General features: G+C 34.1%; 1 protein-coding gene across 5 annotated transcripts; it reads left to right on the plus strand.

The window, feature by feature from the left end:
- Nucleotides 1-233: 233 nt before the first annotated feature.
- On the plus strand, nt 234-18,586 carry LOC123557941 (serine-rich adhesin for platelets-like). Of its 5 annotated transcripts, none has more exons than XM_053544329.1 (4): nt 234-474; nt 6,511-6,643; nt 14,796-14,855; nt 15,933-18,586. In XM_053544329.1, the coding sequence occupies exons 3-4, from the start codon at nt 14,804-14,806 to the stop codon at nt 18,410-18,412; spliced, it is 2,532 nt and encodes an 843-aa protein (XP_053400304.1). In that variant the 5' UTR covers nt 234-474; nt 6,511-6,643; nt 14,796-14,803; the 3' UTR covers nt 18,413-18,586. The 5 variants fall into 5 exon arrangements, with proteins under 5 accessions (XP_053400304.1, XP_045205695.2, XP_045205693.2 ...); XM_053544330.1 differs by lacking the exons at nt 234-474; nt 6,511-6,643 and adding exons at nt 6,344-6,392; nt 6,719-6,784; XM_045349760.2 differs by lacking the exon at nt 6,511-6,643.
- The last annotated feature ends 1,278 nt before the right edge of the window (nt 18,587-19,864 follow it).

Consider the following 19,864-nt stretch of genomic DNA (forward strand, 5'->3'; position numbering starts at 1 on the left):
TTTTGCTTACTTTTCAATTAAATAATTGCCCTATTTTGACATTAAATATTCATGTGTGTATTTTATACAGTAATAAAAATGTTGTATTTTGAACCTGACAAAAGTACACGCACGCACGCGCACACACACATACAAACAAGCAACACACATTGTAAGACACTTGACACTGCACGACCTGTAGAATGAAATAACTGTCAGAGATGCTGTAGAGAAAGACATTAGCGAAAAGTATCCAACATGTATAATTATACTTGCGCTTTCTCTTTACAGTTTAATTACATTTTATCAGTTTTTATCTTCATTTGATACTCGTGCCCAGCCCTCTTGTGGTGTATGTTTCAAATTTCACGAGATAACGTGCATTGTACTTGGGCACACTTGTAAATATAAAGGATTTTATCGGAAATTGTTACAGTGAGGGCGTGAGCAAAATTATAAGTGGAAAATGCTGTGAACGGACGTGTGTACATAAAGGTGAGTACTTTTGATTTAATTTGAGTATTATTTGTTTTATTTTGTTAGATAAATATGACTGATACAGTTAGACGTGTTATAAGAATTCCAGATTTCATTTTATATCAATAAAAGAAATAACCTGCATCGTTTCATCTAAAAAAAAACAACACCTTTTATTATAGATTTTATGGAGGATAAGAGAACGCTAGAATTTTGTGAAGGGAATAATCCTTAAAAGACTAGAGCAATAAAAGAAATGTTGTAATATTTAACGAAAAGAATGCACAAAAACCCTAAGCGATCGCAATCTAAAATTTCTCTTATTTGCTGGTATTGCGAAACATTGGACATATTATTGTATAAAATAATATATGACATACTTTAATTGCCTAACAAATATTAATGTACATTTAATCAACACCGTACATAAATAATCGTCTTAATGCAAAAAATGAGATTATATAAATGTGCGTGAAGCAGAATGTATAAATCATTTTCTCGAGATAAACCATTAATGTTACTATACCGTATTTAAATACAGTCACAAAGCTTTACGAATATGACAGGCACGCACGCTAGTGTCGGCAACTGATAGAGTTGTTTACAAAGGTTTTGTACATAGATATATACTTCCTCAAAATTTGTTGGGATAAATGATGTACATCAGGCTAGTGATTAATGAAAGATATTCTTTTTTCTACTTCCGTTTCACCCTCGTCATTTTTTATAATTTTCATTCCATTTCTTTATGCTGGTAAGTTATAAGATCTGATAAAACCTATGAATATTGATTTACATGTTTGTGAAAATGCAAGTTCGCTACAACAAATTGTCAAGAGAAGTCTCCAGAGGACAGTTTGCCTGTTAATATTAATATCTGAAGAACTCAAAAGCATTTATATATATGTGCATTGAATAAAGGTAAACACTAAAATGAACGCAAAAGTATAATTATACATAAATAGAAGTTTCTTTTTTATTCCATATGAAATGTGGATTGTATGCGATAAGTACCAAATATAATCAAGCACGTCTGCTTCAGCGTAAATGCAGATTTTGTAGAAATGTTTTTTATTTTTAATCAGCCCTGCGGAAGAATCATAAATTTCCCATCCTAGTTGCAAATTTCATTTATACTCTCATGAACAGATTCGATCTATTGGTCAGCTTAGTTGCATTATATGCTTCAAAATGATCTTCTAATAGAATTTATTTAGATTTTGTTTTTGCTCCGCCAGGAAATTGCAGCTACTCTATTGCAGCTACTCTAGGGACATGTCTTAAGATGTATGTCTGTAAAATATAAAACAGTAATACATCAAAAATTAGTTTAGTACACTTTTATCTATTTAACATCAAGCTTTGTTGCGTGACTGCAACAGTAGACAGTTTTTCCGTATATTTCACAGTCTGAAAGAGTTGTACAAAAAAAAAAACACCACCATCTAAAAATAACTGATTCGTGTTCTAGGTAAACGACATGTGAAACGAACTTATTTATGATCAAAATGTCGTAGGACTCAGTTACCTAGCCGGGAATCGAACTCAACCCATGACGAGTATTTTACACTTATAAGCTACCATGGCGTGCCTAAATCTAATAGCTAATGGATCAAATGGTTTTAAAACTGCCCCATTTCACATTAGCATTGTTTTCTCATCAGCTCTAATTTTGGCGAATTGTAACCATGTCTAAATGCAAATGACAATTAGGGGCTAAATGGTGTTTATCTTGTAACTAACGCACTTATCTATGTGCATAATTCGTACTGACCAATTAACAATAAGTGACATTACTCTCATATTACTTGACAATGATTGCAGTTAGATTATTTAGGTCCAGAATTTCACATTAACATTTTTTTGTACCGTCTTTGTCGATGTCTATAAAAGGAAACAGCGCAAACCTGTCATCGTTTATCATCGATTTATAAATCAGTCCTGATGCTATTTCTGGATATTTTGGGGGAACGGCCAATTACACACAACACCAATAAGTTGTAGCTATTCCCTATGATCACACTACACTTCCACGAAAGATTAAAAATACATAAAAACACGAAACAAATAATGAAATATAGATATATTTCCATGGACGTAAGATATTAATTACATGTATAATTTGTTTACTTTCATTCATAAAATGAGTCGCGCCATGAGAAAACCAACATAGTTGCTTTGCGACTAGCATTGATCCAGACCAGCCTGCGCATCTGCGCAGTCTGATTAGGATCCATGTTGTTCGCTAAGGGTTTCTCTAATTGTAACAGACTTTGAAAGCGAACAGCATGGATTCTGACAGTCTGGTCAGGATCCATGCTGGTCGCAAAGCCACTGTGTTGGTTTTCTCATGGCACGGCTCAAATATAAGGATTAGGACTATGCGAAAGTAGAACAAAAACACTCAATGTACTTGAACCCGCAATACGCCTACAGACTGACATTATAGCTGTTAAGGCAGTATTAAGGAAATGGACTACACACAATTACCACACATGTCTTTGATTTTATTGCTATTTATTTCTCCTTGTAGAAGAGCGAATTCGATAAACCTCTTTGAGAAAGGAAATGCACACTCATGAGCTTTATAAACAGAAAATATATTTTAGAATAATAGTAATGATAATAATAACTTTATATAAACAGGACAGCATATTTAGCTATAGCTAGTCTAATATATAGTCTGCTGACATGATACAATCCATCCTAAGTTTGTAACATAGACAGTGACGTGAAACGCGTGCACTAGCCTGGTACCCTGTCTGCATGGTTATTTTCTTTATAAATACTGCAAATATTTTATTAGTAAATTTTAAGCCTCTAAAATAGCACATTTTTATCTGATGACTAAATCATACATAAATAGAAACAAAAGAAGCCAGTCTAGGCCGTTACTGCTGGAAGTAGTTCCGTTACTTGTTTTGAACTATTAACTCTTGTCTGTTTATACAGAAATCCAATTGCAATTATTCAGCTACATTCAAAAATTTGCAAAGCAGACTCGGATATGAATGAAATGTCCAAGTGAGCATGCCCATATATGATAGATGTCTGTAAAGTGTCGGCAGATAGGTCGATATTTGTCTAATACCAAATATAATCCATATCAATTTATTTATGTGATGCTATTGTATGTGCAAAGAGAACGAATGTGTAAATGTCTTTCCCTCGCCCCCTTCCTATCTTTTTGTTCATGTCTGTTGTCTTTAACCCTTACCCTGTTGAATTTCTATAATGAACTTGTCCATCTTTAGGTTTGGACAGTACCAGTAAGTATTAAAAAGGGTGCATACCAAAAAGATACCGACTGTATAGCGAACAGTGCCGATCAAGATCAAACTGCACGGATGTGCAAGCTGATCATGATCTGCACCGGTCGCAAAGGCATAATCAATCGTGTCCAGCATGACAAGGTTAACATAAAACAAATTGATCCTAAATCAATCAGATGTTTCTGACATTGGTCCGACCTTTAGTGACGTATACGGCTTACAAATCTGCTTGTTATGAGTGTTCTTACTAGGTGACATTCTGCTCCATCTTTATCAATGGAAATCAATTAATAGAATTAATAGATAGTAAGGACAGATTATATCTTTCTCAGAAAGAACCGCATGGTTATAGTACCTTACATCTATGGAATCAATAAAGTGATTATATAATATTAAATTCAGACAGCAAGAAAGTTCATTGTAAGAAAAAGAGTATCGTAAAAGAGCACGATCTCATAAAGTGTAAAGATGGTTTTACTGAAAATGTCATATAGCTGTCTAAAGAACAGTAGAAACATTGTGAGAGCATTTGTTATTAGTCAGTAAAATTTACTGAGTGAATCAATTATAAGTTATTTTATACTGAAACACTTTTTACTACACTGGGCGAAAAGGGCAACTTGGGTTCATTGCTAGAATATCCTGCCACAACTTTCTGGATACTGATAATACTCCCTGAAGAACATTGCCAGTACTTAAACGACACCATTTTATTGCTTCACTACGCATAAAAATTAATGATTTCGATCCATGGAAAGTAAAATAATAAGTTTCACTTCTCATATCTTTAACTTATTTGTAAGGTACATACCTTTATACAATTCTACCCCAAATATTACATTTTCTGCCTTTTTTTTCACATATCGAAATACAGCTACTGTATAGAGGAACCAAAACACAATAAATTGTGTGCTTATCCATAATTCATAGCTTTACCGTTGTCAGGTTGTGCTCTAGAACTGCCGCTAGCTGTAATTCTGCAGAAAAAGCTAATATTCCGAGCAGAATAATTACGGTATCATGTTGTCAGCGTAACAGTAAACCTTCGTTTTAATAGCATAAGTGGTTAAGAGCGTTTCACTCTGTACACCTTGGTACACAACCGACTTATGGTGACCGACTTTGAAACACTTGTCTCTGACCTCTGTAGACACCTCACTTTTGTTGTAAAATTCTTCATGTTAGGAAGCGATCAAGCTATCTTTCGGAAAGTCGGTGGTTCTACATAGGTGCTCGCCCAATGCCTCAAGGTACGCTGCCCGGGGAGGCGCCTGCGGTCTTCATCCACCGTGTAAAGCTAGGAAAGTCGCCATATTACCTAAATTGTGTCGGTGTATCTGTAAAAAATAGACAAATTAGAAAAGGACATTTTGATAGGAGTACGCGAGAATGAAAGCGTATATATAAATGCAGTGTTACATGAAATTGACGCTGAAAAACTGGTGGAATACAAAACACTCCATACACATGAACTCTTGGAATTAGGCATAATATCTTATTAGGATTTCATATATTCTTTAATTCTAATATTCAATGGTTTCCTCAATAAACTTCCACATATTGTTCTGGAATTTTACTTGACAGCGATAACAAATTATCAATAAATAAAACAAAACTTGCGTGGTTTGCACTCCACCCTGTGTGGTTTGTACCCTATCCTCTAAATGGCGATGCACATCTCTGTATGTATACATCAGAGTTGTAGATTTACATGGTACATCAAGGCGTGAACAGCTTTTTATAGGCATAACTAATTGCTGTATAAGATAAAATATTGATTGAATGCTCGCAACTTTTGCCCTTTAGCAGCCTGTCAAATACAGTCTTCCATCACCTCATGAGAAAATGTCACCAGAAATGTTCCTGCCACAGTCTATGGACGCAAAATTATAATCGAAGAAGCCGTTATTGAATGCCGTAAAAAGTTTGTGACAATCGCTTTACAAAAATAATTTTTACTGATAAAAAATACAAAAGAGAGGGAATCGCGTTCCACGTTAACGTTAGAAATAAAATAGAAACGATTCAGTATTAGTCCGCGGTCTGGGCTTACGTTTAGCTGAAATAGTTCAGCATTACTACGGACTTGAAGATTTATTGAATTTTGATTTTTAATAGCGTTAAGCACAAATCATTATTTGCAATTATTATAATTTACTAAAGGAAAAATGCGTAGATATTCAGTATGGTTTACAGCCGTTAACAAAATAAAGGAATTAGTCTGTGACAAAAATATTATATACCATTGATTATATATAAAGGAAACTGTTTATATTGAAAATGCAAAACACCCACAGACGAACTGAATCTACAGTCCCAATCTCTGTTAAGAAAATTTTCGATGCACAATTATCTTGCTTGGCTCCGATTCTGGAGATATTTATTGCTTTCCCAAAGGAATTTCATTGAATAAGACACTTTGGAGAATGATGTCGTGGTAAAAACAGAAAGCATATTTAGAATCTGCTCATTGTAACAGTGAGAAAACTCGCAGCTAAGGATTTGTTGTTGTTTTGACGACCAGCAATGTGACAAGAAATATATCAACTGTTATTTATGAAATATACTTCGTTTTGACTGCAGTATGTTTTGTTTTATGCGGATGTTTATATCGTTGACGAAACAGGAATTATTCTTATTAAACCAGAGTGCAAAATAAAACGTGTGAGTACTACTTTGCTAGAAAGATATATAAAAAAACAATGTTAAGTTTTTTTAAACTATTATTTCAAAAACTTTCGGATCAGAATGAAGTCATTTTATTTGTTCTGTTTACTTACAGGGTCTTTACACGAGTGTATTTTCATACGGATTTGCTGAATTTGATAAAATTCAATAAAAGGCAATGCCAACAACAGCATCTTTATCTTTTGTATTCAACAAATTTAATGAAGTCAACGCGGAAATCCACAAATGTAAGATTTTTTTTATCACATGTTTTACCTTTTCCGCAGAATTATCAACATTTATTCTTTCTTTTTCCACTATAGACACAGCCAACTGGACCGACTCCTGTTAAAGAAACGGCGTAAACATCGAAATGTTACTACATCAGTGTAATATATAAAACTATGAGATGGCATCAGCACTCCCATTACTCCCCCCCCCCCCCCCCCATACATGTAGTTAATAAAACTGTAAAATTGTAGCGCGTCGGTGCTGGCTCCAATTTCACGAAAAAACTTAAGTACGTTAACTCGACTTCGGCGGGACCAGCAAAATTTCTTTGAGTTATCGGTTGTTCGAGTTTTCGAACAAAATTCATTATTCAGGGATTTTTCCGGGACCTGACTACGAGTTCGAGTTAACGAAGTTTGACTGTAATTGCCTAGCTAAGTCTGTTTGTTGCCTAGCTAAGTCTGTTTGTTGCCTGGCTAAGTCTGTTTGTTGCCTAGCTAAGTCTGTTTGTTGCCTAGCTAAGTCTGTTTGTTGCCTAGCTAAGTCTGTTTGTTGCCTAGCTAAGTCTGTTTGTTCAAATGCTTGTTTTTACCTTTTATGAGTGTTCAATTTCGACTTTTTCATATATATCAGGATAGTATATGACTATTTCATAGATCAAAACACAATAATTCTGCATTTTACAGGAAACAAAGTATAGCAGTAAGAAAAATACGTATGCAAATACTTATGTTCGTTATATCGTGCTTAATTTGCGTGACTGAAATAAGAACTGCAGACAAATACTACTAATCAAAGTATAATTTAGCTATAAATAGATTGAAAAATTCAACATTAAGTAACAATAACTTAAGCAATAGTACGATTTTAGAATAACAGACATAACTAAGTAATTACTTAAGTTTTTTCGTGAAACTGGAACCAGTTGTTAACGTAACATCAAGTATGAAGTAAATATCAACAGATGATCGTATGCGGTTGCTCTATGTCATAGGCATAAGTAATTGCAATAAATGATAAAATATCTATTTAATCTGCCTGCAACGTTTGGCTTTTGACGACATGAGAAATTTTTCATGGTATTTAAAATGTATAACTGAAGTTGCAGTGAACCTAACTGACACTAGAAGGAGTTATACTCTGTATTTAATTACTCTAAGAGAAAGAAAATTTATCAATATCTAAAGTCTTTACAACCTAACGAGACAATTTTCATGACTTTAACGGAGAAAATGTTCAATTAAGTTCGTTGTCTGAATGTTTTTACTTTGATATATGTAGCAGTGGAACGGAATTATTTCTCACAAGAATAATATGGTTTTGATAAGATTCTATTTTCACAGGAAAGAATTACATCTTAAAGAATATATATAGAAATGTAAAAATGTGTCGGACTCAAATAGTTGTCACGTGTAGGTAAACTAATATAATTATGATTAAAAGTGTGTTACGGAAATTAGGACCAAAAACCAATTGAATGAATAGTTTATATACAAAGACAAGAACTGATTTATGAACGTTATTACAAATTATCATGGAGCTAATATAAAAATGACTTTATTGTGCATGACAAGCTGATGACCAATGACGTTCAAAGGAAATAAAAATTGAATCTAATGCGTCTGAATGAAACCAAAGAACTTGCGTATATCTTGATCATCTCTTTGATAAAACCAGACATTCCTTGGAATGTTTTGAGTTCATCCGCGGAATACAATCAGCATGATGGACTTATGTCAGTTTAGTATGAAATCTGCGTACGTTTTGGACGTATGAAGAAGTTAATTTGGCAAAATACGTTAATTCTTGTTACTTGTTAAAAATGTCAAAATTAGAAGCTGCTTTCACTAAATTGGTATATAAATAAACTTCTCCAAGAGTATCTGATCTCGAATTAACAGAAAAACATAGTTGGTATTTCCGTATGCAAAAAAGATTGAATCAATTTTGTTTCTATATAGAATTGTTTACTTCAGTTCATGATTTGTAAGAAACAGACCGTGGGAAAAATTATGTAACATTGAATGTCTAAAGCTTGAATATACAAAATATACACTTGAAAATAAAAACACTAACTGATACAGAAGTCGCCCAGATCCCTTTTCAGGAAATTGTCAACGCACAATTACCGCACTCGCCTTTGATTTTATGGCTATTTATTGCTCCATCACAAGAATTTTAGTGAGCAACCCTCTTACAGAAAGGATATATGCACTCGGCAACGCGTTATAAACAGAAAAACATATTGAGAAGTAGCGCATTATAAGAACGAGAAAAGTCACCAAGGATTTGTAATAATTTCATATATTGACTGCAATTGCAAATTGATTGTGCTGTAGATAAAAAGACGAAAATAATATAGAGGATATTAAAAGAGAGAAATAAAAAGGTAAATGTATTGTTTTCTATATGATAGTAATAGAGACAATAACTAAAATATCACCTGAACGCAATTACAAATGTACTACTTTATTTAAGGTTTCTGTAAAAGCGGACATTTTGGTTGATAAATTGTATATCTATTATAAAATCTGGTATGAAATTATAATCATAATTGACCTGATTGTCTGAAAAAAAAAAAAAAAAAAAAAAAAAAAAGAAGAAAAAAACAACAACAACAACAAAAAAAAACAACAAGAGCTGCTATGTCTCTATAGCTGTATATAACAAGATGCAGTCCCTTCAGGACAGAATCTTTACTATTAGGCTGGTCATTTCAAATTTTTTGGCTGAACTAATTCCAACATAAACTTTTTGGTGTGGAATAAGTTGTACGTAAGGAAATGAAACGTAGAAAAGAGTCCTCAAAATATCAAAGCACATTTTTGAGATCTTGCATCTGGAATTCTGAAATAACGTCTGCATCTTATACTTATTGTGGACGTTGCTGTGGACCATATGCTGTATTGTTCTTCTACTGGTAAACTACATAATAAATGTATTCTTTGAGTATCAGTAAAAAAGATATTTTAACCTACTGGTAGCCTACCTGTAGTATTTTACCATCTTTGTCATAAAGCGTTAGGGTATCAACATTCAGAACATAGGTGTTAAAATTCAGAACAGAATTTCTTATACTTACATATTTTAAAAAGGGTAAGGAAGGCCTGACAATAAGTTAATTTTACATGAAAGCAATCGTCAAGCCTCTTATAACGCTGAAAGAATTTTTAAAATCGGACCACTATTTAAAAAGATATGGCAGATTAAAATTTAAGAAAATGGTTGATCATGGAGGCAGCCGTTTGAGTGTGTTTATAACGTCATTTACACACTGCTAAATTCTTTATTTAGCAAATAACCTTTATAAATATTTTTTTTTGTTTTGTTTTGGGTTTAACGCTGTTTTTCAACAGTATTTCAGTCATGTAACGGCGTGCAGTTAACCTAAACAGTGTTCCTGGATTCTGTACCAGTACTAACCTGTTCTCCACAAGTAACTGCCAACTTCCCCACATGAATTATCAGAGGTGGAGGACGAATGATTTCAGACACAATGTCTTTTATCAAATCGTGAACATACGCCCCGCCTGGGGATCGAACCTTTATAAATAAATTATTTTTTATATGTTTTTGAGTGTAAAGTGTAAAACATCATAATTGCTTTCATTATAGCTGGAAAAAGTGGAGAAATTATTTTACTGAAATGAGCAAATACAGTTCAGATGTGTATCTAAAAATTTAATAAATCTGCCATTTTGTATTTTGTTGCCATGGAAACAAAATGTCCGCCAATTTGACCAAATATTTGAATGCTTATAACTTTTTCATTTTTAGTCTGATTTTGAAAATTTTTTCACTTCTTTAAATGTTTTAAGAACCTAGGTGACTAAATTAACACAAAACAACGTTGCCTTTCCCTTTAAAGGTTTTTACACCATTCATGTGTATCTCAAAGTCAGAAACAAGAAAAAGCATTCATAGGGGATTCGTGAAACAAAAATGTATTCACAATGTTTCTGCAGATGGATGGGGTACTTGATAATATCAATATTTGCCCGAAATTTATAAACAGTTACGACAAGTATTTATGCTTCTTGAACTGTTTATCATGCAACGCATGCATGTGAATATAGACATGTTACTAATATTTTTCTTCATATTGATTTTATTGTTGATAAATATGCAATATTTTGTGAAATTAAACATCACCTAATTTTCAAAGTTTGGCTAGAACTTCTTTTGAGGACATTTTTCCTGTATTGTATACTTAACTAGCTATAAAACTTTATGTTGGGATTAGTTTGAGGTTCGGATTGGACATTTTGTCTGAAATTGCCTTCATTTTGGGGGAAAAACAACAACAACAAAAAATCAACAAATATATGACAGCTGAAAAGAATTTATTGTTCCCTAAAAAATGAATTGTTATTTGTAATAAGGAAAATTGTCACTGAAAATTGCTATTTTATATATCTTTAGGAAAATATGGATTCTGTTTCTGTACTTGAGGCATATGGGAAAGTTTTAGTAGGAATACACCCAAACACCATATAAATATTTTACAATTGGTCTAGCTCCTTTTACATACTTTATGTTTATTATGAAATTTTAGCTTTATTTATAAAAGCAGTTACATTTAAAATTTCGGATACTCGTATTTTAAATATTATTTTATTAACATAAGATATTTTTCCATAATAGCGTGTGCAGTTTGGTAAATCATCAATACATACTGAAAGGGAATCTACTCCCTTTTCAGTGAGACTTACAGCTATTATGCCATTTTTGGGGAAAATTTGTACATTCTATTTGTTGTCTTTTGACGCTGATACAATATTTTCCAGTTATATGCAGTCATAAGTAAAAGGCTTCTTCGTTGAGAAAGAAGTTTAAAATGTTTTGAAAGAAAAAACAACAAAAAACAAAAAACACCGTATTTTGCTTAATAGTAGTCTAGTAGAAGAAATGAAATTTAAAAATGGCGCTGTAAAAGCGTTCTTAGCTGTAACTGAGAGACAAACATTAATTCAGTTATCCTGCTTGAGGTTTTCAGTAATGGAATGGACTAATTTCCTCTGCTCAGGACAGGGAGAAGAGGCGGAGTTGTGAGGGGAGGGTGAGGAGGGATGAGGGCTTTAGGGAGGGGATTGGTGGGAAAACATAAGTGAAGACATAGTGTGGTTTTTCTTTGGATCTCCAAAGGAAAACATATAGTACTACACTTCCTGCAGGTATAAATCGTTCCCATCGTACTTTATGTTGCCAAATAGCGCTCTTATAAAGATAGAATCGTCTTCCAGCCTTTTTCTTACGACATCTGTCACATTGAATCTTCTGTTGCGGCAGTAAATAAATCGCCAATTATATCTTAAGGACGTACACATCAAATTATCTTTTAACCATGTTTAGTCATCTATTAAATGTCCACTATTGTAGACAAAAGCGGATATTAGGAAGATAAAAAAGGAAACTGAAAAGCGTTCTGTCTTACTTTTTCAGCGTTTTGTACGTTTTTAAAGAAGAATGAATCAGAACTAATAGTAAAGGAGAATTCAATATATGTCTTTAGAGGTTCTGCAAATTACAAACATGTATCTTAACAGCTTTTCCCCCAGAATACTTATTATAGATCATTTATTTAAGTTCTACATAAGATTATTTTGATGTATTGAGTAAATGAACAGACTCATTTCTCAAGATGTTCAGCTTTCTTGAGACAGCCTTTGCATGAGAAAGGAAAATAACACAGTGAGAAAAATATGTTATATATGACCTATATCTCAACAATTTAATAGGCTGATAAGAACAGTACTGGCGAACGCATTTTAATTGTACCGTCTTGAAAACATATAAAACTTTTGTTTTAATCTATAACAGTTTAAAAGTGTATTTTATAGGCGTTAAGATACTCTGCAGTTTGCAGTTAGCAATTCGAATTGCAAAATGGAAATAGTTTTGCTGTTTGCACCGCAAACGATTTTCCAGTTTGTGATTTTAATTGCGGTTTTCGGGATTATTGACGTCCGGTTAATCAAACGTGCAGAGCTATACCTTAAAATAATCATATTCATTTGCATTTAGGCATTCATGAAAATTCTCCCTTTTTGTTGCTAATAATCAATATCACTTGATATCGTCGTTTGAAGACAAAGTTTATCAGGTGTATTTGCGTATGCTAGACTCTGCCGCTGTAATGAAGTATTTCGACCCCCATAGAATAATGACCCCCCGGTCATTATTCTATAGAAAAAGTGAACCCCCGGTCATAGTATTATGACCTCCAGATCATAGTACTATGACTCCCCCACATGAAGTAAACTGAACCTCACGAAGAATATTGACCCCCATAAAAAAACGACCCCCAGTTATTTGGTCAAATTTAGTGATAACTCATGTATCTAAGGCCTAATTGCTACATTTTATGCTCCCACTCGGGGGAGGGGGGCATATAGATTTGCCCTTGTTCTTCCGTCCGTCCTTCCGTTTGACCATTAGCCCCAGATACCATCACTTGACACAGAAATCAGAGCATTCCGCAACGGGAAAAGGGATTCTATTTCTAGACGCTGTATCTTGGTGTATACATTTTTTTCAGGAAAATAACAATTCAAAATACGTTCACAAAACACACCAGTATCAATAATCCCTGCAAACTTCGGTATGAAGTAATTCTTCAGAAGAAAACTGCACAAGAAACTGCTAGCATAGAACTTAGTATTAATAGAATTTGCAATACTTAGCAGTGGCAGTAAAGTACGGTAGCGGCAACAATAGAAAGTAGTAGTAGTAGTAGTAGTAGTAGTGGCAGTGGTAGTGGCAGTTGCAGTAGCAGCAGCAGCAGCAGCAGCAGAGGAATAAGTGACAGCAACAACAGCAGCAGGAGAAGACAAGGCGTATTAGTGGAAGCAGGTATAGTAGTATCAGTAGTAACAGTTGTAGTAGTAGTAGTAGAAGTAGTAGTAGTAGTAGTAGTAGAAGAAGTACATGTAAATAGCAATAGAAGTAGCGGCACCAGTAGTAGTAGTACAATCAAAATGTTAACTATTGGCAATAGAGGGTATTAGAGTTGTAGATGTCCCTTAGGTTTGGTGGGGATCACTTTTTAATAGATATTATCGTCGAAAGTCTTTTTAGGAGCCGGTGTTTTACACGGAAAGAGTAACTTTTTTAAATAGAATAATGTCCGGGAATCGGTATTGTATGAGAGTTCGAATGTAGTAATTTCGGCAGTGAGTATTTTACATAGAAGGAGCCTCACTTTTTCTATAGAATAATAACCGGGGTCGTTATTCTATGAGATTCGAAAGGAGTCATCTTTAGGGAGTCAGTATTTTACTTGGAGGGGTCAGTTTTTCTATAGAATAATGACCGGGGGTCGTTATTCTATAGAGTTTTCAAAGGGAGTCAGTTTTTTATAAGGGGAGTCAATATTTTACAGGAAAGGAGTCACATTTTCTATAGAATAATGACCGGGGGGGGGGGTCGTTATTCTATGGGGGTCGAAATACTTCATTACACCGCCGTGTTGATGCAGGCTCGAATACATATATTCGCCAACTTAAGTTAAATTTCAGTCAGTTCGATGTTGATACATGCTTAATATATGAGAAATGTCCATTTTTTTCATATATAAAGAGCATATCATTATCATTTTACATACAACTCCAGAATGACTCATTGTTAGCCAATTATTCATCAAATAAATATTTCAGTTTGGAGTCAGATTGCTTGACAGATTGCATGACCTCGTCATTTATTCGATACGCACTTGGAAATACTCCGAAAATAATTAATAATATCTAGTTCATAATGCCCTTAGATAAATGTATAGAAGTTGCTAAGTGCGTCCACAGACATAGGCCTACTTGCAGAATCTAGTGATTGTATTCTAAAGAGAATGTACCTGTATATATAAAGTCACAAAGTTTCAAATGAAACTTACAGTGAGTTTAAGAACTTAGTTTTAACTGTTGGTGCTATGCAGCTGTGAACAATCTATTTTGGACAGGCAAGATTGAGAAGTTACAGATATTTTGTTTACATTGAACCCATGAAGTTAATAATTTGTTGCACACATGTTGTTTTTTTCAGTGAAAGAAGTTCAAATACGTATTTGCTTAGAGACTGATATGATAACATTAATCACATCTTTTTATACAAGGTTTTTATTTTATGCTTATATTTTTATATTTAACTGATTAAAATGCTTGTCTTTTTTGTTTTCAGAACTCAAAATGAAGATCCAAACATTGATTGTGTTCAGCCTTGCTGTGGCGGCTATTTGTAGTAAGTTGATATTTCAGTTTGAAATTTACTTTCCGAAATACATTCCGTTTTAATAGCCTCAAAAGTAAACACAGTTACGATGTCAGTGGCCTTCTATTTATTAAATATATACAGGCAAAAATACTGTTACAATTTCTTACAGAGACATGTCTGTTCTTGTCACTCTGCACTTTGTTTACAATGTTCTATAAACTGTTGGGATTAAGCATGGGACATTTCTGTTGGGAATAACGAAATGAAATACATGTATTTGTAAAGATCTCGCACTATTGTCATTCTAATGATGATCCTTGAAATAAACTAGCTCCGGGTTGAAGGCTATGTTAAGTTTGAATATTTACATTCATCCTATTCTTTTCCATGGAAAATTATGACGTTCATTTCGTATGAACAGGAAAAGGAAAGGCTCGAAAGTTACGTCGTCGCTGCTTAGTGATAACCGACCACTGTTTTGACAACGTCCGCGTATAGTCAGGGAGAATGTTCCTTAGATGACGTCGCAGTTGTTTCGTCTGGTGATAAGAATGGCAGGGAAGCTGATTTTAATGTTAAATGCCATAAAACATGCGCAATGTATAATATTATCTTGTTTACAGATGGAAAGGAAATATAATGTAAATAGCACGATTCATGGATTTGCCGATCCTATTCTGTGGTTCATTTCGCATGAACACCAAAAATGAAATCATTTCATTTCTTAATTACACAGTATCATAGCTGGTACTTATACTACGTGGATAAAGATTAAAGGTCAAATAGAAATGTGTTTGTTAAAACTCAAATAGAAACCTGTTCATTAAATCTGGAAAAAACACTTTTCTATTGACGTCTTCACAGCCTTCGGCAGCAATATAAAACCCGTATTGAAAAAAAAAAGATTATATACTGAACTAGGCTGATGTTTGTTATTTTGCCAATGTCTTAAAACTAATGAAAACACATTTTTGAAAGATTAAATAACAAAAACGTTTTGAGGAAAAAATAATGAAAAACACAAATGTCGTTGACGTTAACTTTTCACTCTAGGTGAATAAAGTTTTAAGAATAATACTGATTTTTGTCTTATGCATATTTCAGCGAAAGCCCAAAACTTCTCAACGTCAGTAAATATTGCTGAATCCTCTACATCAGTATCAAGTTCTTACACATCAGCGCCAGATTCAAAGACATCAATAACAGCTACACCTTCTTTGGAATCGACTTCAGTAGATACTATGTCATCTCCGTCGGTATCACCAACTTTACATGAGTCAGCTTCAACAGCGGTAACATCGAAAACAGATTCAGAGAGATCTGTTTTGTCAGCGTCGAAATCTATTCTGGAGTCGGAATCAATTTCTATTTTAGCTATTACTGCTAATACAACACAAACGGTGCAAACTTCAACATACAAAGAATCTCTTCCTAACACCACATCAGCTAGCATTAAGGCTACAACATCCTGGCCTGAATCGTATTCCACGAATTATAGTCTTAATACGTTGTCAAGTAGAATTACGGTCTCTTCGTCTCGTACAGATGCGTCAGAATACACGAGCATTTCAGTAGAACGTACAAAAAGTCAATCTGTTAACTTTACAGAACGCTTCTCAGTGGTGGCCGATGCTACCGTTCCTCCGATGAATGACTCAATGCGTGAAAGTTTATCTGAAATGACAGTTACCAAAACATTTGTGCCCGGTTTCACTGCGACCAGGGAAACTACTTTAATCTCTGGTTCGTTAGAGTCACCAACGCCTACAATAAAAATACTTAGTTCGCACACTTTATACCAAAATGTTAGTTCAAAAGACTCATCGGATGTATTAACTACATATCCTTTCGATACACCTTCGATATCCATCATTTCGTCAGTTGATATTGCTACCGATAATGAAAGTAGTTCAGTTTTTAATACAGCGTCGACTTCGTTTCGAACGAACTACTTTACAGAATCTGTTTACGCATTAGCAAATATCTCATCTTCATCTACATCAGGCGGCGCTTTACAACCTTCTACAGTGGCAAGTGAGAGTTCCTCTGATGTAATGTCTCATGGAAATGTTACTTCTGAACTTGCAGATACTATTTCAGCATCAATAGCATCCCGTTCAGCAGGAGCAAACACGTCAATAACACTTTCACCAACACAGGCATCGGTTTTCTCCAGAACAGAAAACACAGTAAGAGTCAGTGACATGCTAGATATATCAACCAAAGGTTATACAGCTTCTGCAACTATTGTTTCTTTGCCATCTGAACTATATTCAGACATTTCGTTATTTCCAAGTGTCAGTTTAGAAACAGGAACTCTTATGCATAGCTCGAGTTCAAAATCTTCACCAGTTTTAGAAAGCCGTACGCGCATCACTTCAACACCTCTTCCTTGGCTAACAGCAACAGAAACATATATGCCCAATATTCAGATTCAAACTTCAGATCATTACTACTCTCCTGCTTCCGTAATTTCAAGTCAAACAGTAACTAGGAGCGTATCAGTTGCGGCAACGACGACAATGACGACGACAACAACAACAACAGACGAGGTGTTTTCAACAGAGAAACATGTTACTACAAACATTCCAACTTCTACAGGAAACTTTACGTTGTCAGTTTCCGAGAAGGAACATAAAATATATAGGATAATGTTTACTTTTGAGGGAGACTGTGAAATAATTAGAGAAAGTGACGTTTTACAAATGGAGTTTTGGAAAGCTTTCATGGACATAATCAAATCTATGACCAAATTGCAATCATACAATTTGGATGCAGAACAGATGTTATGTGAACCATTACGCGTCTATTTACGGATAGAGATATTTAATGAATCGTCTGGGGTCAATATGTCTCAAATATTTGAAGCTTTCAAAAGTAAAATCGCTTCTTCCAATTTCTTTGTTCCTATAATTGAAGGTATGCATGTGCTTAACTTTACTGCAACACACTTTGAAGTTCTCGAAATTATTTCTAGTGATATAAACGACTTAGAAGTCGCTAAAACTGGCCTTGAAGTCGTCGATGTAGTTATAATAAGTATTGCCTCTTTTCTTTTTGCCGTGCTAGTGTTAATGATGATTATATTAATGTGTCGCGAGTGTTACGTTAGAAAACGCACGACTACATTTCATTTAACGGACGTTCCCCACGTTAACCTGAAACTTTCTGATTTCACCTTGACCAGAATACCACGACCTAAAATGTTTTATAGAGAGAACAGTCTTAGAAAACCCGCACCTGTTCCTGTGAGTAAGTTGCGTACCGCACAAAACGGACATTCAGACCCAAATTCAAATGAAAAGATGAATGTTAATCCAGACAATATACGCATACGCATGAGCAAGCATGAGGACGGACTTGTTGTTGGAATTACTTGTAGTAATCCACCTAGTCCTAAGAATGACTCGTCATCATGTTCAAGTTCTCCAAACAGCGGTGATCAGGCTAAAAAGTGTCTGTTAAAGGGGGAAACCAGTGCGATATCCGATGGTGTAGCAAATCCATCTTATTCCACAGATGAAGAACTGAATGGAAACACGAAACTTGTCATACAAGAGGATGAAAATGAACAACTGTTATAAAGACAAATCATTCGTGCGAAATATATGTGGTAGAACAATGTATACCTTTTGGTTTCATAGAACTTGTCACAAAAGTTCAAACAATTTTGTTTACCCACAGATCGATATATTTTTGAATTTGATACTAAATATTTTTATAAATTGATGTAAAAGAAATACAACTGTCAAAAAGTGTTCTGAGTTCCATTTACTACTTTATTTGGATATTTGATGCAAAATGTTTCAAGGAAGGATTTTGTGTGTCAATCAATGTTTTCAATGTTGTTTTTGTAAAACCCAATTATCCCCAAACATGTTCCTACGGCGTGATCTACTAATCATTCAGGGAAACGTGTCAGCTGAGCAGTTCGATATAAACGCATGCATTATTTACAATAGTGAACCAAATACTTATCAAAGAAAGGTTTACGTTTTTATTAACATATCACTATATCGAACAAACGCAATAAATTGATTTTATCCCATTATGTTTTATTCCAATTAGAGCAATAAAATTATTTTACCATTTTTGTATGTATTATATATTTATATGAAGGTAAGATCACTTTCGTTGATATGATGCTTTTCATTACTTTGGTATTAAATAGTTCTCACTAGGAATGATAGATGCGTTCATCCAAATAAACGTGTTTATGCATATCTGCTAAACTGTCATGTTGCCCTGAATGATTAGTACATGTAGTTTAACATAGAGGCGAGCTTGTTATAGACTTAACTCAGGAATAACCTCATTTTAAATGATATAAAATCAAAATTGGTTTTCAAGGTCTGCGAAATGAGTTCTAAAACTGAATGTAAAAGCTGTATTTACTTTTTGAGAAGAAAATGGCGTATGGGCATGACACAGCATAATAACTTGGTATATAAATAACTTTACAAGAGCGTATTTTATCCCTATTCAACTGAAAAATATTTTCGTAAACTTTATTTAAGCGAAATCTTTTCACGTATTTTATGTCTATAAGCAATTGTATTATTTCATGTGATATTAGAAAAAGACCGTGCAAACTTAATGTACTAAAAAAATGTACACCCATAGAATAACTGAAACTGGATTCGCCTAAATCTCTGTTCAGGAAATAGTCGATGCACAATTACCACAATAGCTTCTTATTTCACGACTGTTATTAATTGCTCTCTCAGAGGACAGGGAAAATGTTCTGACTAAACCTCTTAACGACAGGATGTATGCACCCAAGAACGCGGCATAAACAGAAACTAAAAATAAAACCAGTGCATCGTAATAACGATAAAAAATCTCTAAGGGATGTGGTTCAATACATAATAATAGTATCCAAAAAAGCATTACCTAAAAGAGTTGTCTTTCTCTGAAATGCTGGGCACACAACCACATGTCTTACTACTTGTATGTTTATGAATTGTGGGCCGGTGGCCTTTAATTACAAAATAAAATTGTTGAGTTGAGTCGAGTTGTTGAGTTATCGATACACA

The sequence above is a fragment of the Mercenaria mercenaria genome, chromosome 5 (assembly GCF_021730395.1).
Source record: "Mercenaria mercenaria strain notata chromosome 5, MADL_Memer_1, whole genome shotgun sequence".
NCBI classification, from domain to species: Eukaryota; Metazoa; Mollusca; class Bivalvia; order Venerida; family Veneridae; genus Mercenaria; species Mercenaria mercenaria.